Source organism: Ranitomeya variabilis, chromosome 1, assembly GCF_051348905.1.
Source record: "Ranitomeya variabilis isolate aRanVar5 chromosome 1, aRanVar5.hap1, whole genome shotgun sequence".
NCBI lineage: Eukaryota > Metazoa > Chordata > Amphibia > Anura > Dendrobatidae > Ranitomeya > Ranitomeya variabilis.
The window spans coordinates 637,639,344-637,666,680 of NC_135232.1; the positions used below are offsets into that span (position 1 = coordinate 637,639,344).

General features: G+C 45.7%; 1 protein-coding gene across 1 annotated transcript in view; it reads left to right on the plus strand.

The window, feature by feature from the left end:
• Nucleotides 1-902: 902 nt before the first annotated feature.
• Nucleotides 903-27,337, plus strand: part of SCFD1 (sec1 family domain containing 1) — a 97,815-nt gene continuing 71,380 nt past the window's right edge. Inside the window, exons 1-6 of the mRNA XM_077260931.1 lie at nt 903-1,135; nt 5,966-6,036; nt 10,948-11,036; nt 11,124-11,214; nt 11,415-11,537; nt 15,352-15,439. Of these exons, the coding sequence (XP_077117046.1) occupies nt 1,105-1,135; nt 5,966-6,036; nt 10,948-11,036; nt 11,124-11,214; nt 11,415-11,537; nt 15,352-15,439 (493 nt within the window). The 5' untranslated portion in view covers nt 903-1,104. The remainder of the gene's footprint in view (nt 1,136-5,965; nt 6,037-10,947; nt 11,037-11,123; nt 11,215-11,414; nt 11,538-15,351; nt 15,440-27,337) is intronic.

Sequence of the window (27,337 nt, forward strand, 5' to 3'; positions counted from 1 at the left end):
GCAATGCATAGGCGCTGAACGGACTGCACTAACGCAATGTGAACCCAGCCTAAGAAAGAGTGGAAACTACTCAGGGTGAAGATACCAACCAAAACCTGAAACAATGGATACCCATGGAAGACCAGAGAAGGGATATTAATTGAAAATGATACCTTTATTTCATGATAGTGGCAAACAGTAGTACTATATGAGCAATGTGAACGTATCAGGATGAAAGATCTAAAAATAGAATTAGAATGAAGAAATGATTATGTAAATAAAACCATATTACAAACGGTGGACCCAAAGGAAAGAATGATGCAAGATAAGGGACGTGAGTACGCTTAAAGTATATGTGAATACATAAAAGAGAAAAATCATCTAAAATACCTCCAATAAATAATGTAACAAAAAATATAAATATCTCCATAAAAATTGTGTCCAAAAATGAGGGGGGAACACCCCCAAGTGTGGGCAATTAAAGTGCATAAGTGTCAAGCTAGACAGCAGAACTCATTACCGCAAAGTGCTAAAGTGACAAAGATGAAAATGAAAAAGGGGGGACCATATACCTTGAAGAGCCGCCAAGGTCCCAATCTCACGCCCACCCCGACGCGCGTTTCGGAGATGCCTTTGTCATATAGCACTATTGTTTGCCACTAGGTATCATTTTCAATTACTATCCCTTGTCTGGACTTCCATGGCTGTCCATTGGTTCAGGTTTTGGTTGGTTTCATCACCTGGAACAAACGCCACTCACGTGCGAGTGCACCAAATAATCCACAGCACCACCTTCCCTAATGAAGGATAAGGTCCATGATGTCACATGACCACTTACACCTCCCTGTAACGCGGCCATTGTGGCCTGGGCCTCCTCACACCATGGAGACAGCACATATACGGTGTGCAAAGACATGACGGTTGTTTCCGTTCTCGGCCGTGGAACGCACACACTTCCGGGTATAAACTGTAGGTGGGCACGTGTTAGCTGCTCAGCCAATAGCAAAGGGAGGATCGCTTCCAGGTTCCAAACCGGTCGCTATGGAGATACAGCTGGCCATACGGTGAGCCGTGGCTGCCACGTCACCGTACGTGACGTCACGAGGAGAGGAGGAGAAACAAAAGATGGCGGCCTCTATCCGGGAAAAACAGACGGGTGAGAAGTAAATGAGATAAGTGTGATGTATAGGATGTGGAGGCCTGTGGGCGGCGTGGACGGGTGCTCTGCTAGTGTGGAGCCTGCGTCACCATAGTAACCGTCATCTGGTGCTAATGATACATAAAGTGACCCTGCTGTTGGCTGTCGTTCCAAGTGATGGCTTGTAGTCAGCTTCTGTGGTAAAAAAAAAATCCCCCAAAGTGCTGACTGTGTGGAGCATTTGTGGCCGTCACGTAGAGATGGCGGGTGGCCCCCACCCTAGTTCCCGTGTGTGGCGACCATAGTCTGTCTGTGTTTGTTGCCCCGTTGTCTCCATGTGTGGCCATCCTAGTTCCTGTGTGTGACGACTGTAGTCTCCGTGTTTGTGGCCCCGTGGTCTCCATAATAATAATAATAATAATCTTTATATAGCGCCAACATATTCCGCAGCACTTTACAGTTTCAAACACAACAGTCATAAGTAACAACGTTAACAATACAATAATTAAAGTGAAATAAGATGACCCTGCACATGAGAGCTTACAATCTACAATGAGGTGGGGGAGATACAAAGTACAGGTGTGTATTTACAATGATGTATTTACAATGATGGTCCAGCCGTCTTCAGGGGGTGGGGGGTAGATGGAGATAGTGAATGAGCTACACACAAACATAAAATGACTGATTAGGGAATGTGATAGGCCGCTCTGAACAAATGTGTTTTGAAGGAGCGCCTAAAACTATGCAAATTGTGGCTGGTCCTAATATCTTGGGGTAGAGCATTCCAGAGGATTGGCGCAGCACGGGAGAAGTCTTGGAGTCGGGAGTGGGAGGTACGGATTAGTGCAGAGGTTAGTCGGAAGTCATTTGCAGAGCACAGCGGTTAGACCGAAATGAGGGAGATGTAAGGGGGTGCCGCACTGTGAAGAGCTTTGTGGGTGAGAACAAGTACTTTGAATTGTATCCTGTAATGAATGGGCAGCCAGTATAACGACTGGCGAAGAGCGGACGCGTCCGAGTAACGATTAGCCAGATGGACGACCCTGGCTGCTGCATTAAGGATGGACTGGAGAGGGGAAAGTCGCGTGAGGGGGGAGGCCAATTAATAGAGCGTTACAGTAGTCCAGACGGGAGTGGTTCAGGGCGACAGTGAGGGTTTTTGTTGTTTCCATGGTGAGAAAAGGCGGATTTTAGAGATGTTCTTTAGGTGTAAGCGGCACGAGCGGGCAAGAGAATGTATATGGGAGGTGAAGGAGAGATCGGAGTCTCCTTGTGTGGTGTCCATAGTCTCTGTGTTTGTGGCCCCGTGTTCTCCTTGTGTGGCGACCGTTGTCTCCATGTGTGGCCCATATGTCTCCATGTGTGCCCCCCCTAGTTCCCGTGTGTGTGGCCCCATGTCTACATGTGTGCTCCCCTTGTTCCCTGTGTGTGTGGCCATCGTAGTCTGTGTTCCCCCTAATTCCCATGTGTGGTGATCATAGTTCCCATGTGTGGCCCCCTAGTTCCCGCGTGGCAACCTAAGTCTTTGTGTGTGTCCCCCTAGTTCCCATGTGTGGCGACCATAGTCTTTGTGTGTGCCTCCCTAGTTTTCGTGTATGGCGACCATAGTCTCCATGCGTGTTCCTGTGTCTTCAAGTGTTCCTCCCTAGTTCCCGTGTGTGGCCCCGTGGAGCGGCTGACAGGACAGCGGCCCACCCTGTACTTCAGAAACGCCGCCAGGACACACATCCCCTAATGTGTATTGTTCCTATACTCCTTGGTTCCCAGTAGTGAGTGTATACAGCCTGGTGTGCCGTGGGGGCATATTGGGTTTGGACATGCCTGATCCTTTGTCCCCATGGATAAGCGGCTCCTGAGAGGTCTGGCAGCTGCTTTCCTCACTGAATAAACCTCTGCTCGGTCACATCTACGTCATTAATACTGATGGCCCATCCTTAATGTCAAGATGATGGGGGTCTGACACCCCACAGATCAGCTGTCTGCATCCCTGAATGGACATAGGCCCTGATTTGATATTGATGTTTCTCAACTATTAGTGAGTAATTTGCTCCTGTAGCGTTAGTAATCCTCCTCCAAATCACAAAACTTCCCCAAAATGTGGAGTTTTCACTCTACTAAGTTTTTGGAGCAGAAGTAAAAAATAAAAAAAAAAGGTCTGTGTGCACACAGCCTGTCTGGACTATTTTTAGGTTTAGGCTATGCACACATGTTGCGGATTAGCCGTAGGAATTTCTGGTGCGGATTCTGCCTCTCCTGGCAGAAAACGCATCTGCGAATTTGTCGCTTTTTTGTGCGTTTTTTTGTGCTTTTTTTGTGTGGATTTGCTGCGGTTTTTACCCCTGCGGTTTTCTATAATGGAATGGGTACAAAAACGCTGCAGATTCTCAAAAAAGAAGTGACATGCACCTTCTTTTAAACAGCAGCGTTTCCGCAGCGGATTTTCCGCAAAGTGTGCACAGCATTTTTTTTCTCATTGATTTACATTGTACTGTAAATCAATTGCGGATCTGCAGCATTTCTGCACCGCAAAAACCGCTGCGGATCCGCAGAAAATCCGCAACGTGTGCACATAGCCTTAAGGGCTCGCTCACATCTCCGTATTAATCCGACTAGTGCTACTAGATTTTTTTTGTCTGCTATCACTTGGTCTAATGATCTGTAATGGGTAGCGCTGATCAGCACTTTTACCTTGTACTGATTTATCTTGAGAAAAAAATTGCAGCATGCTGCAATTTGCAATGTAAATTGGATGAGACGTACACATACAAGTCTATGAGCATGGATATAATCTGACTGCACTTGGATGACATCTGATTGCAGTCCGATTTCTACGCGCTGACAGAATGGAGAAGATGGAGACACTTGGTTTTGCATCTTCTCCTCATGCAAGAGAATCGGATCAGAGTTCGACCACCATAATTTACCCTATTCTCTTGATCTGCTTGAAATTCTGCAAGTGTATCTTCAACTCCACTCAATTTTTTTTTGTGGATGCTGAATAGGGTTTTCACAAACTTTATTCATAAATATTTTAATGTAGATTGGTGAAGATTGTCACTGTTTGGCCTCATGTAGATTTTAGGGTCTTTTTTTTTTTTACTGTGCTGGATCCATTCTTGGACTGTGTCTTACATTTTATTTTGCAATTTGAATCCATGGGTCACTTAGATTTTTTGTCTGTAAAAAAAAAAAAAAATGCCTTAAGCTCTTTGTTCACATGTTGCATTTTTGCTGCTTTTTTAATGCAAATTTTAAGCTGCGTTTTACAGTACCAGCAAAAGCTGCAAGATTTCAGAAATCTCATATGCAAATTGCCTCTTCAGAGAAAAAGAGGATTTGAACTTCATAGCGCCATCTGTTGGAAGTAGCGATCCTACAAGTCACAATCAACCCTTTAACGAGTTTTGCAGAAATCTCATACACACACATTGTTTTGTTTTTCCTGACTGATTTGGAAAAAGGCTGCATTTCTGCAAACTGTATAGCATGACACTTCTTTTAGCACTTTTAGTGCTTTTGCAGCATTTTTTCACGCATAGAAGGCAATTGGTAAGTGCAAAAACGCAGCAAAAAGTGCATGTATCAGGTTTGCTGCATTTTTGGTCACAAAACATTAAGGCTATGTTCACACTTTGCGGTTTTTGCTGCGGATCCGCAGCGGATTTGACGCTGCGGATCCGCAGCGGATTTGCCGCTGCGGATCTGCAGCAGTTTTCCATGCAGGGTACAGTACAATGTTACCCTATGGAAAACAAAAACCGCTGTGCCCACATTGCGGAAAATCCCTTTAAAAACCGCGCGGAATTGCTGCGGAAAAAAAGGAGCATGTCACTTCTTTCTGCAGATTCCGCAGTGGTTTTCAACACGCACCAATAGGAAAGTGCTGTTGAAAACCCGCAGAGGAATCCGCAGAAGAAACCGCAGGAAAATCCGCAGTGAAAACCGCTGCGGTTTTGCACTGCGGTTTTTCCAAATCCGCTGCGGAAAAATCCGCAGCAAAATCTGCAAAGTGTGAACAAGCCCTAAGGAAGGTACATCATGTTGGGGGGGTGGGGTAGGGGTCACTAAACTTCATCAGCATGCACAAGAGCTTATAAAAACGCAGAAAAAAATGCCGAAAAACGCAGCAAAACCGGCTTTTTTAAGCTGCATCTTTACTGCCAAGAGAGCAGGTTTTGCCTGCGGAAAAAAAAAAAACGCAGCAAATACACAAGTTGTGAACATGGCCTTAAACTTTTATCAACTGCTCAGTGGAGAACGGAGCCATTTTCTTGAATGGGTGAATTTGATCCGCAGATTGGATGAAGATGGGCAAGACAATGTTTTTATCTTTAATGGCAGTTTGCAAAAAAAAAAAAAAGAATTCAAATAGACGTGTGAATGTTGCAACTGGAATTAATGTGTCCGTGTTGTGATGTTTGAATGGGCCCTATTCCACACAAAAAGTTGTTGCAGCTGTATGTGAATTTACCCAAAAAGTTGATTAGTTTTGCAACACAATAGTTATCTTCAGCTGTTTTATTTTCTCTTTTTCGTCCCAAAGTTAAACTAAAAAATAGCTGATTTCTTCTTTGCATCTGTATGTAGCATAGGCTTTGTTCACATTGGCTATGATACAACTACGAGGCTGTGTTTACAAGCCTCAGATTTTTTTGGGGGGGGCAAATCGACTGTTTTTTTTTTTTGTTTTTTTTTAAACACGTTACGTCTGAAAACGGATGTACGATCTGGATCGCATGTATTATTGTGATTATTTAGCTGGGCTAATCTGTGCCTTTTTTTGTGCAGAATCCACAGCTATACTAAACTTATTTGTTGGATTATGAATTTGTTTTTGTTTTTTTGCAGTTGCTTTAAAACGTATGCTGAATTTTAATGTTCCAGTTGTGAAGAGCACAACCGGGGAGCCAGTATGGAAGGTAAGAGTTCTTGTTTCTGCTTTGTGGTGAAAGGTTCCTTCAAACCTTTAGTCTTTTTTCCATGTAATACCTCTTTATTTTGGTTTTGAAGAGGGTTTTCCTTAAGTGATTTTTGCAGATTTTTGCAAAATCCAAGACATAAACAAAATGATCTTTTACCCTGCTGTAAGTAAAAGCAATATTGCATGTAAATAACATAGGGCACAGTAAACACTGTTTTTGATCTTTTTTTTAATTAAAAAAAAAAAGCGTAAAAGCCATCCCACCAGCGCCAAGGTGTACCAGAATCGGGACGTCCTAAACTTTAGTATTAAAACCTTACTATGTATCAAAGTGTCGTGAATGTACGGTAAATAACTGCCAAGCAGCTGTATAAACCTTATGTCCAACTCTAATAAAGGGAGTTTACTAAGTTCTAGTGATGAGTGAATAGTGAAATATTCGAATTCGGGAAAATCGGCACAAATACTTTCTAATATCCATATATTCATACCGAATAACGGATCCGATGCAAGTCAATGGGAAAGCCGAATATTTTTCTGCTGGACCCAACAAAAAAGCTAAAATGGATTGGATAGATAGATATACTGTAGATGAAAAGCCGGCAATTCATCTGCCTCGTTCAGTAAAATCATAAGTGACAGGTTATCATAGAATAGATATATACACATAGAATAGATAGATATGTCAGTAACACACACATATATATGTATATATATTAGATCTATCTATTTATCTATGAAAAGCCGGCAATTCAGCAGCCACATACTGTAAAATCACAGCAGGAACCAACAGCGTAGAATAGATGGATTACATACAGTATTAACACATTGAATAGATAGTTATACAGATGTCAGTGACATATGTGAGCAAATTACTGTACATGTATTTAATTATTAAAAGTTTATTTTTCAGAAAAAAATGGCATGGGCTCCCATGTAATTTTCTCAACCAGCATAGGGAAAGCCGACTGCTGGGTCACAGATGTTTATAACCTGTGAAGGGGGTAATACCCATGGAGCTTCACAGGCTATTAATATCTGCTCACAGCTGTATACTTGGCCTTTACTGGCTATTAAAATGGGGAACCACCCAAAAAAATGACGTAGGGTCCCCCTATAATTAATAACCAGCAAAGGCTATGCAGACAGCAGTGGGCTGATATTAATAACCTAGGAAGTGGCCATGAATACTGCCCCCCCCCCCTCCCAGGCTAAAAACATCAGTTTTCAGTCGCCCCAGAAAAGCCTCTCTCTTCTACTTGCCCTGTCGCAGTGGCAAGTGGGGTGATAGTTGGGGGAGTTGATGTCACCTTTGTATTGCCCCGAGGTTAGTAATTGAGAGGCTTCTATAGGATGGCCTCATTACTAATCCCATAGTCATATTGTATAAAAACACAGACACCCAGAAAAAAAGTCCTTTAATTGAAAGGATGACACTGACTCCTTTAATAAATCTTAATTAAACCATACTTATGACATCACCCATTCCACCGACAACGTTATCTTCTACAAAAGAGTTAAAATAAAGAACAAAAATATTCTAGCTCTGCTACATCTAGATGGCAGGCAGCATGATTGCAGCGTCTGCTATCGCTAGCAGCGTGAGAAAGTTCTCATGCTCCTGGTGCCATCACAAAGGTCCTGAGAGTTCTCAGCCAATGAACTCACTTCACCCATCTGACATTAGCGCAAGCGCCAAAATTATCCCACAGCGCTCGGGCCAACGTCAAAACGGTACCGGAGATGTCCGTGGCCGTGTATGTAATACGTGTGGCAACTGTGTGCAGCCCGTGTGCCGCATCAGTACCACACAACGGGCACCAGGGAAAGAGGTACAGTAAGCGCTGTTCCCCGGCACCGGATGCTGAAGACGGCTCTCATCATTCTCCCCTGCTTTGCTGGCGATGAATACAACTCTCATCATTCTGCCCTACTCGTCGTCAAGCGAGAACAATGACAGGAGGTGGTGACTGATGAGACTATTACTCCCTTCAGCCTACACCTGCTGTGGCTAATAACAGTGACAGTAGGAGCGAGTGATGGGAGTATTCCTCACCCGCTGCCTGCGCTATAAATAAATAAATGAAAAACCCAGGGTTCCCCTGGTTATCAAGAATAGAGGGGTCCCCACGCCATATTTTTTAATTTAAATAATTCAAAAAGGTGTGGGGTCCCAATTTTGGACAAGCGGCCTTGCCAAAGCAGACAGCTGGGGGCTGGTATTCTCAGGCTGGTAAGGGGCCATGGATATTGACCCACTGCCAGCCTAAAAATAGCTGCCTGCAGCTGCCCAGAAAAGACGCATCTATAAGATGCACCAATTCTGGCACTTTGCCTGGCTCTTCCCACTTGCCCTGTAGCGATGGCAAGTGGGGTTTATATTTGTGGGGTTGATATCACCTTTGTATTGTCAGACCACGGATTAGTAATGGAGAGGCGTCTATAAGACACCTATCCATTACTAATCCTATAGTTGTATGGTAAATAAAGACACAGCCAGAATAAAGTATTTTATTAGAAATGAAATCAAACACACTTTTCCATTTTTATTTAAAACTAGTAAACACAGTTATACTTGCCTAACACATAATTCCACTGAATCTCTTGTCTCCTTTAATAAAACAAAAAAAAAACAACAATATCCCTCACCTGTCCGTCGTTCTGTCCCACGCCGTAATCCATGTCTGAGGGGTTAATAGTTTTCAACCTGGACGGTACCAAATGCGACCATCCAGGCTGAGAACCACTGGTGGATGACCTGCTGTTAGTGCAGCTGCAGAGACAAGCGGTGACATAATTGTGGATACTGCCGGTCACTGAGGCTGCATTCCCAGCCAGGCTGAACTGCCGGGACCTCATCACTGTGGGAAAAAGCCAGTCACCGCAGTTCAAGCTTGTTGTATTCACAGTAGATCACCGTGAGAAATTCTTCATAACCAGCCTTGCTGGAGTTGACAGGTGAGGGTTGCAGGTCCCAGCTGTGAATTTTGCCTGGCTGGTCCTAAAAAATACAGGGGAACCTACGCAGTTTTTTGGGTTTTTTTAATTATACATTTACAGTGCAGCAGCCGGCTGATGAATACTCCTATTAGCCGCTTCTGCTCTCACTGTTATTAGCAGGTGTCAGATGATGGGAGCTGTAGTCCCATCCGCTGACACCAGCGACCGTAGGTAAACTTTATACCTCTGATCACAGCTGCGCGCTCACGCCGTCTTTTGATGATTTCATCACCGATGAGAAGCGGTGTTTGCCGCGCTGTCATGCACATGACAGCACGACAAACATCCAGTGTTCTGGCACCCAATCACAGTAATGCAACACCAAAGATGGTGCCAACATTACTGTGATTGGTACTCAAGCTCAGCTTGTTCCTTGGCTGCAAATAAAGCGCCAAACATGCTGAGCGAGTCACTCGAATATACCGAGGCGAATGGCAAATTACTCCCTGAGTAACGAATAGCCCGAGTACCGTACTATTTGTGCGTGTAACGAATAGTGCCGACTGTATTCGCTCATCACTACTAGGTACCCTACGTTATATGCACTATTGCTTTTACTTATATTCTTTATTTACTTATTGCTTTTACATTTGTTCATTTTGTTTCTGTTTTTTGTCTGTTTGATGGCCAGTGTGAACATGCTCCCATTTTGCATCCAAAATCAACTTCTACTCCAGTTCAGTTTTTTTTCGGTTTTGTAGATGACAGCACTATATGAAAACACCTGAGGCTTTCACTTCTTTTAACCGTCTCAGGGTTAGAAGAGGCGCCACACGACGGAGCATGTGCCCATACCCTTTGAATGGACAGTTCCTAGTTTGGAGCAGCTTCAATCAGGAGACACTTTAAAGACATGAGATGCAATTTGTTTTCTCCACCAGGAGGTTTACAAAACCTTTAGCTCAAAAGACTGAACATATGAACGGCAACGTGGTTTTAGATGGGAAATGGATAGGAAGGGTCTTTCAAGCGTTTTTGAAGCGGTAATAAAGCAAACTCATCAAAAACCTCCCGCTTGCCCATAGCATGCATAATATTGATCTTGAGGGGGTTGGCAGACTAGACTTTTGTGTCTGGTTTACAGCCGCTTTCCGTTCTTCACATGTATTCCTTAAAGGGAATCTGTCACCAGGGTTCTACCACCTAGATTGATAGCCACATGATGTAGGGACAGAGACCCTGATTCCTGTGATGTGTCACTTATTGGGCTGCTTGCTGTAATATTAATAAAATTACTGTTTTGTTAGCGGATTATCACTAGAGGACTAGTAAAACTTCTGCCAGGTTGCCAAGCATATTCATGAGCTTTGTATATTCCCCACCCCCACTACTGATTGGCATCTTTCTTCCTATGCACACTGTACACAGAAAGCTATCAATCAGTGATGTGGGTGGGGTTATATAGAGCTCAGCATTCAGAGAGCTGCAGGAAAGAACACTGGGATATTATCAAAACTACAACAAGCAGCCCGGTAAGTGACACATTACTGGAATCAGGGTCTCAGCACCTATATCATGCTGCTCTCAGGTGGGCAGCAAAAACCTGCTGACAGATTCCCTTTAACAGAACCATGAACTTGTGGACCAGCCAGGATGTGAACAGGCGCTAAGACAGTCTTTTGTCACAAATTTTGCCACAATTGAGACACATTTACATAAGTAAATCGCTTCCCGACGTACACAAGTGAGTTTGATTTTTTTTTTGAGGGGGGGGGGCTCTAAATGTTCATGGGAAGCATCCCCATTCAGGTGAATGCCACTGATTTAGTGATAGACATTTCTGCAAGAAAATCTGCAGTGTGAGAATTCAGCCTTACAGTAACAGCAGACAGATCAGCATGAATCGCTGTATGAAGATTCATTTTCTGTCCGGCCATATTAACTTCTCTTCATTGATCGCTTATTACAGGTTCTTATTTACGATCGCTTTGGCCAAGATATCATCTCTCCCCTGCTATCTGTGAAGGAGCTGCGAGAAATGGGGGTCACCTTACACCTGTGAGTTTAGGAAAAGTATTCTTATGTTTGGGGAGATTGACAACAATATTGACGAGATGTGACAAGTCGTTTGCTTTTTATCTCCAGCCTTTTGCACACTGACCGTGACGCCATCCCAGACGTTCCTGCCATATATTTTGTGATGCCTACAGAGGAAAATGTAGACAGAATTTGTCAGGTAAGTGTGCTAACCTAAACACGAGTACCCCAGGCATGATGCGTATACCCCTGTATTGTAATACTTGCAGAATGAATTCCATTTTCTTCCAAATGTCTCAATATTCTCTACTACACCCCATAGAATTCTTATAAAGCAATTGTTTTGTGCTTGCGATTGGATCCAATGTGTGAGTCTTGTTCTTTTACTTTTTATGACAGGACTTGAGAACACAGCTATACGAGTCTTATTATCTGAACTTCATTTCTGCAATATCACGCAGTAAACTGGAAGACATTGCAAGCGCAGCCCTTACAGCCAACACAGTATCGCACGTCTCAAAGGTGATGTTAAGGGTTAATGTGATCCCGTCCATGGCCGTCTCTCTGTACTGTACCGTGTTAGCCAGTAGATAGAAAAATATTTAGAATTGAGAGTCCTCAGTGGTTGATACCTTTTAATGGATAACTGAAAAGATGGTAACAAATTACAAGCTTTCGAGACTACACAGGTCTCTTCATCAGGCATAGACTAATACAAATTCTGAAGAATCACATATTTATACACAACACGGCACTGAAATAATACAATGGATGAGACAAGTGAAGCAGAGCTATCATTATGGGAGAGTGATAAACAGTTATGTCCATAAATATTGGAACAGTTCATAGATAAGGAGTGTGAATGTTTTATTGTCTTCTGATTGGGGTCTGGTTCTGTGTTGTGATGCCCCCACAAGGTCTGAGGAGCAAATTCCTTAAATTATGTAGGAAGACATTAACCCATGTGACACAGTCATTCCTGCACTGAGAGTGTCAAAGGTTGTCATAATCTTATACTCCCAGACTCTTCTGTCTCTCCGAGATTTGAAATTACCCTTTAATGCAAGTACCATATATACTCGAGTATAAGCCGACCCCCCTAATTTTGCCACAAAAAACTGGGAAAACTTAATGACTCGAGTATAAGCCTAGGGTGGGAAACGCAGCAGCTACCGGTAAATGTCAAAAGTAAAAATAGATACCAATAAAAGTACAATTAATTGAGACATCAGTAGGTTAAGTGTTTTTTGAATATCCATATTGAATCAGGAGCCCCATATAATGTTGCATAAAGTTTATGATGGCCCCATAAGATGCTCCATATTAAAATATGCCCCATATAATCCTGCATAAAGGTTAGTAATGGCCCCATAAGATGCTCCATAGACACATTTGCCCAATATAATGCTGCACAAATGTTGATTATGGCCTCATAAGATGCTCCATAAAGATATTTGCCCCATATAGTGCTGCGCAAACCTTGATTATGGCCCCATAAGATGCTCCATACAGACACTTGCCCCATATAATGCGCCACAAACGTTAATTATAGCCCCATAAGATGCTCCATAAAGATATTTGCCCCATATAGTACTGCACAAACGTTATGGCCCCATACAGACACTTGCCCCATATAGTGCTGCACAAACGTTATGGCCCCATAAGATGCTCTACACAGACACTTGCCCCATTTGCTGTTGCTGCTATAAAAAAAATAAAATCACATACTCACCTCTCCGTCACTCAGGTCCCCGGCACTTGCAATATTCACCTGACTTCGTTCCGGCGCCGCTCCATCTTCAGCGTCTTCTGCACTGACGTTCAGGCAGAGGGCGTGCACTAACCACGTCACCGCACCCTCTGACCTGAGCGTCACTGCAGAAGACGCTGAAGATGGAGCGGCACCGGAACGAGGAAAGGTGACTATCGCGCAGCGCTTCCCCACCCCATTATACTCACCTTCTCCTGGCGCGGTCCCTGGCTTCCCCAGCGCTGCAGCTTCTAATTGTACTGAGCGGTCACCGTTACCGCTCATTACAGTAATGAATATGCGGCTCCACCTCTGGGAGGTGGAGCCGCATATTCATTACTGTAATGAGTGGTACCATGTGCCCGCTCAGTGCAGGAAGAAGCTGGGGCGCCAGGAAGCCAGGGACCGCGCCAGGAGCAGGTGAGTATTATTAGACAGCCCCCGTTCCCCCTCCCCTGCCGACCCCTGGGTATGACTCGAGTATAAGCCGAGAGGGGGACTTTCAGCCAAAAAAAATGGGCTGAAAATCTCGGCTTATACTCGAGTATATACGGTAATCTCATGTCGATGGTGCTGTGACCAGGGAGACAAAAATGTATTGCCACAGGTATATCCATTCTTTTTTCTCTTATTGTGTGGCGGTGAGAGTTCATCCTTGTCCTCAGTTTTTGCCCTGTCTCACCCACATACAGACCCCCAGTTGGACATTTAGTACAAATAATTAAGTACACCACATTAGATGTGATGCAGCTGAAAGTACCTGGTATCTTGTAGTCCTGATGTGACTTGGGGATCTTTATCTTGTCCATGGTCATTCTAAATGGACAGGTTTTACATTTTTCTGGTTGCAAGGAAAGATTCCTGCAGCTGTTTGAGAGGACAGGGAGCTTCTGACAATGAAACTTCCCTGTACAGCACAATTAATATAGCAACCTCTTTCTATACATGAGATGGTTTTACATGAAGGGCTGCTAGACTGGCACGTATGCTAATGATACATTGCCGGAGTTCTGCAGGGTCACGTACTGTTACCAGACCAAAGGCTTGGCACATCTGTGAAATGGTACTTCTACTTTGGAAAGTGGATTTAAAAGAGCCTATCATCACGATTTTGCATGTTACAGTAAAGGCATGGCCATAATTGTGCTATAATACTGATTAAATACATACCTTTAGGGAAGAAATCCACATAGTGGGTGTTCTCCCATCAGCATTTGAAGTTTTGGTATAATAAGCTGTAGGTGCATAGGATCGGGAGTGTTGGTAGGTTCTTCAGCTCCTGCGTCAGCCCCCCCACCTTCCTCTGGTGTCTGTATCTGCCTCTTGTTTGAAAGTTCACTCTGGAGCGTTCCTTGCCTTGAACGGCGCTTGATCTCCCAACGGTCTCTAATGAAGTGCTGTCGATGGTGGCCCATGCATAGACTGACATCCTGGTGGTCTTCAGTAATATGGCATCGGTAACAGCACATGCGTAGATTGAGATCTCGGCTTGTCATTGAGCCGACATTTCTATCTGCACGTTTGTCGCCCCCGGTGAAATTTTATTTATGACCGTCAGGAGGTCAATCTATGCATGCGGTACAAATGGCGAGGAAGGTGTCGGCGCAAACTTTCAAACAAAAAGCATATACAGAGACCACAGGCATGTAGAAGGGCCGAGGCAGGAGCGCAAGACCCTATCCACAGTTCCACCCTTGTGCAACTAAAGCTTATTATACCTAAACGTCAAATACTGATTAAAGAACATTCACCATGTGGATTACTTCACTAAGTCTGTACTTTAAAGCATCACTCTAGTGATTTTTCTATTTTTTTTTGCACCACTGGAGTGGTGCTTTTAAATGGAAATCTCCTGCCCTTGTCTGATACTCGCCTTCCGCCTCTTTCATCCTCTTTCTAACATTACTCCCATGGGTCTCTGACAAAAAGTGACCTGATCGCAGCTCCAGGGTTTCATGGAGTGGTGCGGAGGTCACTTTTCAATGCAAATCTATGAGAGCCTCGTTCTAGCTCTCAAAGAGTTGCATTGAGCTCTTGCGGCGTAACTTTTGACTTTCCATCAGGCACAAAATGGTGCCACGGGACCAGAGTGGCGTTGGTAAAAGGTGAACCCGCTAGAAGCAGAGTATGAGAACGGGGGCAGGAATGCAGAATGGTGGGACAACCATCTTCCTCATAATGGGTTCCATTCAGTTTTTTAGCACAATTTTTATTGGCCTTGTATCGGTCAGAATCTGAATCCTCATCTAAACTTGTATAAGGCATGGTAAGGCTTTAACCCCTTTCTGCTACAGCCAACTTATTTCCTGTCCTTTCTAGATCCATGACTTGCTTTCTGCCACCATAACTGTATTAGGGCGTTTTTTTTACAAGATGTGTTGTACTGTAATTTTAAATGACTCCTTTTGATTTACCATATACTCTACTAAAATGCCATGAAATAGTGAAAAAAAAAATACGTTTCTCCCATAGTTTTTTTTTTTTGTGCAATATTGTTATATCAAGTATATAAGCTACTACAGTAGAATTTGTATGAATCAGTCTGTAGTAGAGAGTTTGTAGGAAATTGTTTTTCCTTTATTTCAGGTTTTTGATCAGTACCTGAATTTCATTACATTAGAGGACGACATGTTTGTGCTGTGCAACCAGAACAAGGAGCTTGTTTCTTATAGAGGTAAGTACATATGCCTAATCTGTTGTCCCCCTACTATAAGTGAGTGTATCTTTGGGGGTCAGGGAATGGGTTTGTCTTTACATTCCCTTAATTCAAGGGGATACTCTTGGGCATGGCTGTCATGCTGGAGTGCTGATTACTACCACCAGTACTTTGTGTCAGTTCTGTACAAGTGATTTGTTTAAATATTTTCCTTTCTAATAAAGGACCAAACTTCTTAAGGTACCTTCACACTAAACAACTTTACAACGAGAACGACAACGATCCGTGACGTTGCAGCGTCCTGGATAGTGGTCTCGTTGTGTTTGACACGCAGCAGCGATCTGGATCCCGCTGTGATATCGCTGGTCGGAGCTAGAAGTCCAGAACTTTATTTGGTCGTCAGATCGGCGTGTATCGTCGTGTTTGACAGCAAAAGCAACGATGTCAGCAATGTTTTACATGGAGCTAACGACCTGTGAGAACGATAAGTGAGTCACCGCTACGTCACAGGATCGCTCCTGCATCGTTCTGGAGCTGCTGTGTTTGACGTCTCTACAGCGACCTAAACAGCGACGCTGCAGCGATCAGGTCGTTGTCTATATCGCTGCAGCGTCGCTGAGTGTGACGGTAACATCTTTATCCATGTAAGAACCCATTTGGGTAGTCCATCGCCCCGGAATCACAATTTAAACTAACAATCTAGTTATATATGGATCTTATCTTAGCCCTTGTACAAACATCACTTACTTTTTTTGCACAAAAATGCTCTTTATTCCCTCATGCTTATTTGTGTGCATTTTGCACCTACTGTGGCCAAGCAGCTTCAGGACACAGTTCTGCCTCCTGAGTTTGGATACCTCTGCCTCCCTCTCTGGTGATGGAGAGTGCAGCTCAGGAGAGAGCTGATACCTGCAATCACTATCTGTCTCGAGTTCCTAGATTGATTGTCTGTGCGCGCATCTCGCTGCTGCAGCTGCTCCACTACTATATACGGTAGAGTGCAGCTGCAGGCGAGGGGAGAGAGCTGTGTGTATACACACTCCAATCTAGAAATGCAGACGGTGGGCGAGGGAGCGGTGTGTGCAAACTCTGCAATCTAGAAATGCAGATTGTGGGGAGAGAGCTGTGTGCGCACACTCCAATCTAGAAATGCAGATGGTGGGGGGGAGAGCTATGTTTGCACACTCCAATCTAGGAACGCAGACAGTGAGGGAGAGAGCTGTGTGTGCACACACTCCAATCTAGAAATGCAGACGGTGGGGGAGAGAGCTGTGTGTGCACACTCCAATCTAGGAACGCAGACAGTGAGGGAGAGAGCTGTGTGTGCACACACTCCAGTCTAGAAATGCAGACGGTGGCGGAGAGAACTGTGTGTGCACATACTCCAATCTAGAAACGCAGAAAGTGAGTGAGAGAGCTGTGTGTGCACACACTCCAGTCTAGAAATGCAGATGGTGGGGGAGAGAGCTGTGTGTGCAAACTCTGCAATCTAGAAATGCAGATGGTGGGGGAGAGAGCTGTGTGTGCAAACTCTGCAATCTAGAAATGCAGATTGTGGGGAGAGAGCTGTGTGCGCACATACTCCAATCTATAAACGCAGACGAGGGAGAGAGCTGTGTGTGCACACACTCCAATCTAGGAACGCAGAAAGTGAGAGAGAGAACTGTGTGCGCACACTCCAATCTAGAAACGCAGATGACGGAGAGAGCTGTTTGTGCATACACTCCAGTCTAGAAATGCAGACGGTGGGGGAGAGAACTTTGGGTGCACACACTCCAATCTAGAAATGCAGATGGTGAGCAAGAGAGCTGTGTGTGCATATACGCCAATCTAGAAATGCAGATGGTGAGGGGGGAGAGCTGTCTGTGCACACACTCCAATCTAGAAATGCAGATGGTGAGGGGGGAGAGCTGTCTGTGCACACACTCCAATCTAGAAATGCAGATGGTGAGGGGGGAGAGCTGTGTGTGCACACACTCCAATCTAGAAATGCAGATGGTGGGGGAGAGAGCTGTGTGTGCACACACTCCAATCTAGGAACGCAGACAGTGAGGGAGAGAGCTGTGTGTGCACACACTCCAATCTAGAAATGCAGATGGTGGGGGAGAGAGCTGTGTGTGCACACACTCCAATCTAGGAACGCAGACAGTGAGGGAGAGAGCTGTGTGTGCATGTACTCCAATCTAGAAATGCAGATGGTGGGGGAGAGAGCTGTGTGCGCACACACTCCAATCTAGAAATGCAGATGGTGAGGGGGGAGAGCTGTGTGTGCACACACTCCAATCTAGAAATGCAGATGGTGGGGGAGAGAGCTGTGTGTGCACACACTCCAATCTAGGAACGCAGACAGTGAGGGAGAGAGCTGTGTGTGCACACACTCCAATCTAGAAATGCAGATGGTGGGGGAGAGAGCTGTGTGTGCACACACTCCAATCTAGGAACGCAGACAGTGAGGGAGAGAGCTGTGTGTGCATGTACTCCAATCTAGAAATGCAGATGGTGGGGGAGAGAGCTGTGTGCGCACACACTCCAATCTAGAAATGCAGATGGTGAGGGGGGAGAGCTGTGTGTGCACACACTCCAATCTAGAAATGCAGATGGTGGGGGAGAGAGCTGTGTGTGCACACACTTCAATCTAGAAATGCAGATGGTGGGGGAGTGTTGTGAATTCTGCTCTTGGGCTCCCTCCGGTGGTTGTTAGTGGTAGTGCTGTGGTCTCTGGATTATAGGCCGGGCAGGTGTTTCTGCTTATTGCAGCTCTATTAGGTATTTAGGATCCATCAATCCCTGCCAGTTGTCCATTGTATCTTGGAGGGATTGCATCTCTGTCTGGCTCCACTGCCCTGCTGTCATTTCAGCTCAGATAAGTGTCTTGTTTTGGTTCTCTGTAGCAGGCATGCAGTGTGCTTTTATGTGCAGTGCAATCTATTGTGTTTTTGTCCAGCTTGACTTGTTTGGATTTTTCTGTCATGCTGGTTTCTCTGGAGATGCAGATATACATCCTATGTCTTTAGTTAGATGTAGTATATAGTATTTTCTGCTGTGGAATTTTCTAGTGTTTTATTACTGACCGCTTAGAACTCTGTCCTATCCTTTCTATCTAGCTAGAAGGGCCTCTTTTGCTAAACTCTGTTTTTTCTGCCTGTGTACGTATTTCCTCTTAAACTCACAGTCAATATTTGTGGGGGGCTGCCTATCCTTTGGGGCTCTGCTCTGAGGCAAGATAGGATTTCCCATTTCCATCTTTAGGGGTATTTAGTTCTCCGGCTGTGTCGAGGTGTCTAGGCCTGGTTAGGTACATCCCACGGCTACTTCTAGTTGCGGTGTCAGTATTAGGATTGCGGTCAGTACAGGTACCACCTACTCCAGAGATAGTCTCATGCGGCTCCAGGGTCACCGGATCATAACAGGGGAGAGAGCTGTGTGGCGCACACTCCAATCTAGGAACGCAGACAGTGAGGGAGAGAGCTGTGTGTGCATATACTCCAATCTAGAAATGCAGACTGTGAGGGAGAGAACTGTGTGTGCACACACTCCAATCTAGGAACGCAGACGGTGAGGGAGAGAGCTGTGTGTGCATATACTCCAATCTAGAAATGCAGACAGTGAGGGAGAGAACTGTGTGTGCACACACTCCAATATAGGAACGCAGACGGTGAGGGAGAGAGCTGTGTGTGCATATACTCCAAGCTAGAAATGCAGATGGTGGGGGAGAGAGCTGTGTGTGCACACACTCCAATCTAGAAATGCAGATGGTGGGGGAGAGAGCTGTGTGTGCACACACTCCAATCTAGGAACGCAGACAGTGAGGGAGCGAGCTGTGTGTGCACACACTCCAATCTAGAAACGCAGATGGTGGGGGAGAGAGCTGTGTGTGCACACACTCCAATCTAGGAACGCAGACAGTGAGGGAGAGAACTGTGTGTGCACACACTCCAATCTAGAAACGCAGATGGTGGGGGAGAGAACTGTGTGTGCACACTCCAATCTAGAAATGCAGATGGTGGGGGAGAGCTGTGTGCACACACTCCAATCTAGGAACGCAGACGGCGAGGGAGAGAGCTGTGTGTGCATATACTCCAATCTAGAAATGCAGATGGTGGGGGAGAGAGCTGTGTGTGCACACACTCCAATCTAGGAACGCAGACAGTGAGGGAGCGAGCTGTGTGTGCACACACTCCAATCTAGAAACGCAGATGGTGGGGGAGAGAGCTGTGTGTGCACACACTCCAATCTAGGAACGCAGACAGTGAGGGAGAGAACTGTGTGTGCACACACTCCAATCTAGAAACGCAGATGGTGGGGGAGAGAACTGTGTGTGCACACTCCAATCTAGAAATGCAGATGGTGGGGGAGAGCTGTGTGCACACACTCCAATCTAGGAACGCAGACGGCGAGGGAGAGAGCTGTGTGTGCATATACTCCAATCTAGAAATGCAGATGGTGGGGGAGAGAGCTGTGTGTGCACACACTCCAATCTAGGAACACAGACAGTGAGGGAGAGAGCTGTGTGTGCACACACTCCAATCTAGGAACACAGACAGTGAGGGAGAGAGCTGTGAGTGCATACACTCAAATCTAGGAACACAGACAGTGAGGGAGAGAGCTGTGTGTGCACACACTCCAATCTAGAAATGCAGATGGTGGGGGAGAGAGCTGTGTGTGCACACACTCCAATCTAGAAATGCAGATGGTGGGGGAGAGAGCTGTGTGTGCACACACTCCAGTCTTGAAATGCAGACGGTGAGGGGGGAGAGCTGTCTGTGCACACACTCCAATCTAGAAATGCAGATGGTGGGGGAGAGAGCTGTGTGCGCACACACTCCAATCTAGAAAAGCAGATGGTGGGGGAGAGAGCTGTGTGTGCACACACTCCAATCTAGGAACGCAGACGGTGAGGGAGAGAGCTGTGTGCGCACACACTCCAATCTAGGAACGCAGACAGTGAGGGAGAGAGCTGTGTGCACACACTCCAATCTAGGAACGCAGACAGTGAGGGAGAGAGCTGTGTGTGCATATACTCCAATCTAGAAATGCAGATGGTGGGGGAGAGAGCTGTGTGCGCACACACTCCAATCTAGAAATGCAGATGGTGGGGGAGAGAGCTGTTTGCACACACTCCAATCTAGAAATGCAGATGGTGTGGGAGTGTTGTGAATTCTGCTCTTGGGCTCCCTCCGGTGGTTGTTAGTGGTAGTGCTGTGGTCTCTGGATTATAGGCCGGGCAGGTGTTTCTGCTTATTGCAGCTCTATTAGGTATTTAGGTTTTTAGGATCCATCAATCCCTGCCAGTTGTCCATTGTATCTTGGAGGGATTTCATCTCTGTCTGGCTCCACTGCCCTGCTGTCATTTCAGCTCAGATAAGTGTCTTGTTTTGGTTCTCTGTAGCACGCATGCAGTGTGCTTTTATGTGCAGTGCAATCTATTGTGTTTTTGTCCAGCTTGACTTGTTTGGATTTTTCTGTCATGCTGATTTCTCTGGAGATGCAGATATACACTCACTGGCCACTTTATTAGGTACACCTGTCCAACTTCTTGTTAACACTTAATTTCTAATCAGCCAATCACATGGCGGCAACTCAGTGCATTTAGGCATGTAGACATGGTCAAGACAATCTCCTGCAGTTCAAACCGAGCATCAGTATGGGGAAGAAAGGTGATTTGAGTGCCTTTGAACATGGCATGGTTGTTGGTGCCAGAAGGGCTGGTCTGAGTATTTCAGAAACTGCTGATCTACTGGGATTTTCACGCACAACCATCTCTAGGGTTTACAGAGAATGGTCCGAAAAAGAAAAAAAATCCAGTGAGCGGCAGTTCTGTGGGCGGAAATGCCTTGTTGATGCCAGAGGTCAGAGGAGAATGGGCAGACTGGTTCGAGCTGATAGAAAGGCAACAGTGACTCAAATCGCCACCCGTTACAACCAAGGTAGGCCTAAGAGCATCTCTGAACGCACAGTGCGTCGAACTTTGAGGCAGATGGGCTACAGCAGCAGAAGACCACACCGGGTACCACTCCTTTCAGCTAAGAACAGGAAACTGAGGCTACAATTTGTACAAGCTCATCGAAATTGGACAGTAGAAGATTGGAAAAACATTGCTTGGTCTGATGAGTCTCGATTTCTGCTGCGACATTCGGATGGTAGGGTCAGAATTTGGCGTAAACAACATGAAAGCATGGATCCATCCTGCCTTGTATGGAGCATCTTTGGGATGTGCAGCCGACAAATCTGCGGCAACTGTGTGATGCCATCATGTCAATATGGACCAAAATCTCTGAGGAATGCTTCCAGCACCTTGTTGAATCTATGCCACGAAGAATTGAGGCAGTTCTGAAGGCAAAAGGGGTCCAACCCGTTACTAGCATGGTGTACCTAATAAAGTGGCCGGTGAGTGTACATCCTATGTCTTTAGTTAGATGTAGTATATAGCATTTTCTGCTGTGGAATTTTCTAGTGTTTTATTACGGACCGCTTAGAACTCTGTCCTATCCTTTCTATCTAGCTAGAAGGGCCTCTTTTGCTAAACTCTGTTTTTTCTGCCTGTGTACGTATTTCCTCTTAAACTCACAGTCAATATTTGTGGGGGGCTGCCTATCATTTGGGGCTCTGCTCTGAGGCAAGATAGGATTTCCCGTTTCCATCTTTAGGGGTATTTAGTTCTCCGGCTGTGTCGAGGTGTCTAGGCCTGGTTAGGTACATCCCACGGCTACTTCTAGTTGCGGTGTCAGTATTAGGATTGCGGTCAGTACAGGTACCACCTACTCCAGAGATAGTCTCATGTGGCTCCAGGGTCACCGGATCATAACAGTACAACTGGCCAACAATGAGTTAAATGCATCTCAGAAGAAGGGAAGAAAAGTCCTGAGCCATGTTTTTTTTCTGCAGTCTGTTTTGTCTTTCCTTTCCTCTTTTTCTCTGGGTGACTGAGGAGCTGTGTGCTAGCATGGATGTTCAGGGATTGGCTTCTCGTGTAGACCAACTAGCTGCTAGGATTCAGGGTATTTCCGATTATATTGTTCAGACTCCGGTTTTAGAGCCTAGGATTCCTACTCCGGAGTTATTTTTTGGGGACAGGTCTAAATTTTTGAGTTTTAAAAATAACTGTAAACTGTTTTTTGCTCTGAAACCTCGTTCTTCTGGTGATCCCATTCAGCAGGTTAAAATTATCATCTCCCTGCTGCGTGGCGATCCTCAGGATTGGGCATTTTCCCTGGAATCTGGGAATCCTGCCTTGCTTAATGTAGAAGCCTTTTTTCAAGCTCTAGGGTTATTGTATGATGAACCTAATTCTCTGGATCATGCTGAGAAGACCTTGTTGACCCTGTTTCAGGGTCAAGAAGCGGCAGAATTATATTGTATTAAGCAGGGTGACGAATGGAAAACTGCGTTTAATACGCCCGAGGGTCATTTTGAATACCTTGTGATGCCCTTCGGGCTCTCTAATGCTCCGTCTGTTTTTCAGTCCTTCATGCATGATATCTTCCGGAATTATCTTGATAAATTCATGATTGTATATTTGGATGACATTTTGATTTTTTCTGATGATTGGGAGTCTCATGTGAAACAGGTCAGGATGGTTTTTCAGATCCTTCGTGACAATGCTTTGTTTGTGAAGGGGTCTAAGTGTCTTTTTGGAGTACAGAAGGTTTCTTTTTTGGGCTTTATTTTTTCTCCCTCATCTATAGAGATGGATCCGTTTAAGGTTCAGGCCATTCACGATTGGATTCAGCCCACGTCCGTGAAGAGTCTTCAGAAATTTTTGGGCTTTGCTAATTTTTATCGCCGTTTCATTGCTAACTTCTCCAGTGTGGTTAAACCCCTGACCGATTTGACGAAAAAGGGCGCTGATGTGACGAATTGGTCCTCTGCGGCTGTCTCTGCCTTTCAGGAGCTTAAGCGTCGATTTATTTCTGCTCCGGTGTTGCGTCAGCCAGATGTTTCTCTTCCGTTTCAGGTGGAGGTTGACGCGTCTGAGAATTGGGGCAGGGGCCGTTCTATCTCAGAGGAATTCTGATGGTTCCTTGATGAAACCATGTGCCTTCTTTTCCCGAAAGTTTTCGCCTGCTGAACGTAATTATGATGTCGGCAATCGGGAATTGTTGGCTATGAAGTGGGCGTTCGAGGAATGGCGACATTGGCTTGAGGGAGCCAAGCATCGTATTGTGGTCTTGACCGATCATAAAAATCTGATTTACCTCGAGTCTGCCAAGCGGCTGAATCCTAGACAGGCTCGATGGTCTTTGTTTTTCTCCCGTTTTAATTTCGTGGTCTCGTATCTTCCGGGTTCTAAGAATATTAAAGCTGATGCCCTCTCTAGGAGCTTTTTGCCTGATTCTCCGGAGGTCCTTGAACCGGTCGGCATTCTAAAGGAAGGGGTGGTTCTTTCTGCCATCTCTCCTGATCTGTGACGGGTTCTTCAGGAATTTCAGGCTTACAATCCTGACCGCTGTCCAGTGGGGAAACTCTTCGTTCCTGATAAATGGACTAGTAGGGTGATTTCGGAGGTTCATTGTTCTGTGTTGGCTGGTCATCCTGGTATTTTTGGTACCAGAGATTTGGTTGGTAGGTCTTTTTGGTGGCCTTCTTTGTCGCGGGATGTGCTTTCTTTTGTGCAGTCCTGTGGGACTTGTGCGCGGGCTAAGCCTTGTTGTTCCCACGCTAGTGGGTTGCTTTTGCCTTTGCCGGTCGCTGAGAGGCCTTGGACGCATATTTCTATGGATTTTATTTCAGACCTTCCTGTTTCCCAGAGGATGTCGGTTATCTGGGTGGTTTGTGACCGGTTTTCTAAGATGGTTCATTTGGTGCCTTTGCCTAAGTTGCCTTCCTCTTCTGATTTGGTTCCATTGTTTTTTCAGCATGTGGTTCGTTTGCATGGTATTCCGGAGAATATTGTGTCCGACAGAGGTTCCCAGTTTGTTTCTAGGTTTTGGCGAGCCTTTTGTGCTAAACTGGGCATTGATTTGTCTTTTTCTTCCGCATTTCATCCTCAGACAAATGGCCAAACCGAGCGAACTAATCAGACTTTGGAAACTTATTTGAGATGCTTTGTGTCTGCTGATCAGGATGATTGGGTGGCTTTCTTGCCATTGGCCGAGTTTGCCCTTAATAATCGGGCTAGTTCGGCTACCTTGGTTTCGCCTTTCTTTTGTAATTTTGGTTTTCATCCTCGTTTTTCTTCGGGGCAGGTTGAGCCTTCTGATTGTCCTGGGGTGGATTCTGTGGTTGACAGGTTGCAGCAAATTTGGGCTCATGTGGTGGACAATTTGATGTTGTCTCAGGAGGAGGCGCAGCGCTTTGCTAATCGTCGTCGGTGTGTTGGTTCCCGGCTTCGGGTTGGGGACTTGGTCTGGTTGTCTTCCCGTCATGTTCCTATGAAGGTTTCTTCCCCTAAGTTGAAGCCTCGGTTTATTGGTCCTTATAGGATTTCTGAGATTATCAATCTGGTGTCTTTTCGTTTGGCCCTTCCGGCATCTTTTGCTATCCATAATGTTTTCCATAGATCTTTATTGCGGAAATATGTGGCGCCCGTTCTTCCCTCTGTTGATCCTCCGGCTCCTGTGTTGATTGATGGGGAGTTGGAGTATGTTGTTGAGAAGATTTTGGATTCTCGTTTTTCGAGACGGAAGCTTCAGTACCTTGTCAAATGGAAAGGTTACGGCCAGGAGGATAATTCTTGGGTTTTTGCCTCTGATGTCCATGCTGCTGATTTGGTTTGGGCCTTTCATCTGGCTCGTCCTGATCGGCCTGGGGGCTCTGGTGAGGGTTCGGTGACCCCTCTTCAAGGGGGGGGTACTGTTGTGAATTCTGCTCTTGGGCTCCCTCCGGTGGTTGTTAGTGGTAGTGCTGTGGTCTCTGAATTATAGGCCGGGCAGGTGTTTTTGCTTATTGCAGCTCTATTAGGTATTTAGGTTTTTAGGATCCATCAATCCCTGCCAGTTGTCAATTGTATCTTGGAGGGATTGCATCTCTGTCTGGCTCCACTGCCCTGCTGTCATTTCAGCTCAGATAAGTGTCTTGTTTTGGTTCTCTGTAGCAAGCATGCAGTGTGCTTTTATGTGCAGTGCAATCTATTGTGTTTTTGTCCAGCTTGACTTGTTTGGATTTTTCTGTCATGCTGGTTTCTCTGGAGATGCAGATATACATCCTATGTCTTTAGTTAGATGTAGTATATAGTATTTTCTGCTGTGGAATTTTCTAGTGTTTTATTACTGACCGCTTAGAACTCTGTCCTATCCTTTCTATCTAGCTAAAAGGGCCTCTTTTGCTAAACTCTGTTTTTTCTGCCTGTGTACGTATTTCCTCTTAAACTCACAGTCAATATTTGTGGGGGGCTGCCTATCCTTTGGGGCTCTGCTCTGAGGCAAGATAGGATTTCCCGTTTCCATCTTTAGGGGTATTTAGTTCTCCGGCTGTGTCGAGGTGTCTAGGCCTGGTTAGGTACATCCCACGGCTACTTCTAGTTGCGGTGTCAGTATTAGGATTGCGGTCAGTACAGGTACCACCTACTCCAGAGATAGTCTCATGCGGCTCCAGGGTCACCGGATCATAACAGGGGAGAGAGCTGTGTGGCGCACACTCCAATCTAGGAACACAGACAGTGAGGGAGAGAGCTGTGTGTGCATATACTCCAATCTAGAAATGCAGACTGTGAGGGAGAGAACTGTGTGTGCACACACTCCAATCTAGGAACACAGACAGTGAGGGAGAGAACTGTGTGTGCACACTTCAATCTAGAAACGCAGACGGTGGGGGAGAGAACTGTGTGTGCACACTTCAATCTAGAAATGCAGATGGTGGGGGAGAGAGCTGTGTGTGCACACACTCCAATCTAGGAACGCAGACAGTGAGGGAGAGAACTGTGTGTGCACACACTCCAATCTAGAAACGCAGATGGTGGGGGAGAGAACTGTGTGTGCTCACTCCAATCTAGAAATGCAGACGGTGAGGGAGAGAACTGTGTGTGCACACTCCAATCTAGGAACACAGACAATGAGGGAGAGAACTGTGTGTGCACACACTCCAATCTAGGAACACAGACAGTGAGGGAGAGAACTGTGTGTGCACACTCCAATCTAGAAACGCAGACGGTGGGGGAGAGAACTGTGTGTGCACACTCCAATCTAGAAATGCAGATGGTGGGGGAGAGAGCTGTGTGTGCACACACTCCAATCTAGGAACGCAGACGGTGAGGGAGAGAGCTGTGTGTGCATATACTCCAATCTAGAAATGCAGATGGTGGGGGAGAGAGCTGTGTGTGCACACACTCCAATCTAGGAACACAGACAGTGAGGGAGAGAACTGTGTGTGCACACACTCCAATCTAGAAATGCAGATGGTGGGGGAGAGAGCTGTGTGTGCACACACTCCAATCTAGGAACACAGACAGTGAGGGAGAGAGCTGTGTGTGCACACACTCCAATCTAGGAACACAGACAGTGAGGGAGAGAGCTGTGTGTGCATATACTCCAATCTAGAAATGCAGACGGTGAGGGAGAGAGCTGTGTGTGCACACTCCAATCTAGGAACGCAGATGGTGGGGGAGAGAACTGTGTGTGCACACTCCAATCTAGAAATGCAGATGGTGAGGGAGAGAGCTGTGTGTGCACACACTCCAATCTAGGAACGCAGACAGTGAGGGAGAGAACTGTATGTGCACACTCCAATCTAGGAACGCAGATGGTGGGGGAGAGAACTGTGTGTGCACACTCCAATCTAGAAATGCAGACGGTGAGGGAGAGAGCTGTGTGTGCACACACTCCAATCTAGGAACGCAGATGGTGGGGGAGAGAACTGTGTGTGCACACTCCAATCTAGGAATGCAGACAGTGAGGGAGAGAACTGTGTGTGCACACTCCAATCTAGAAATGCAGATGGTGGGGGAGAGAGCTGTGTGTGCACACACTCCAATCTAGGAAC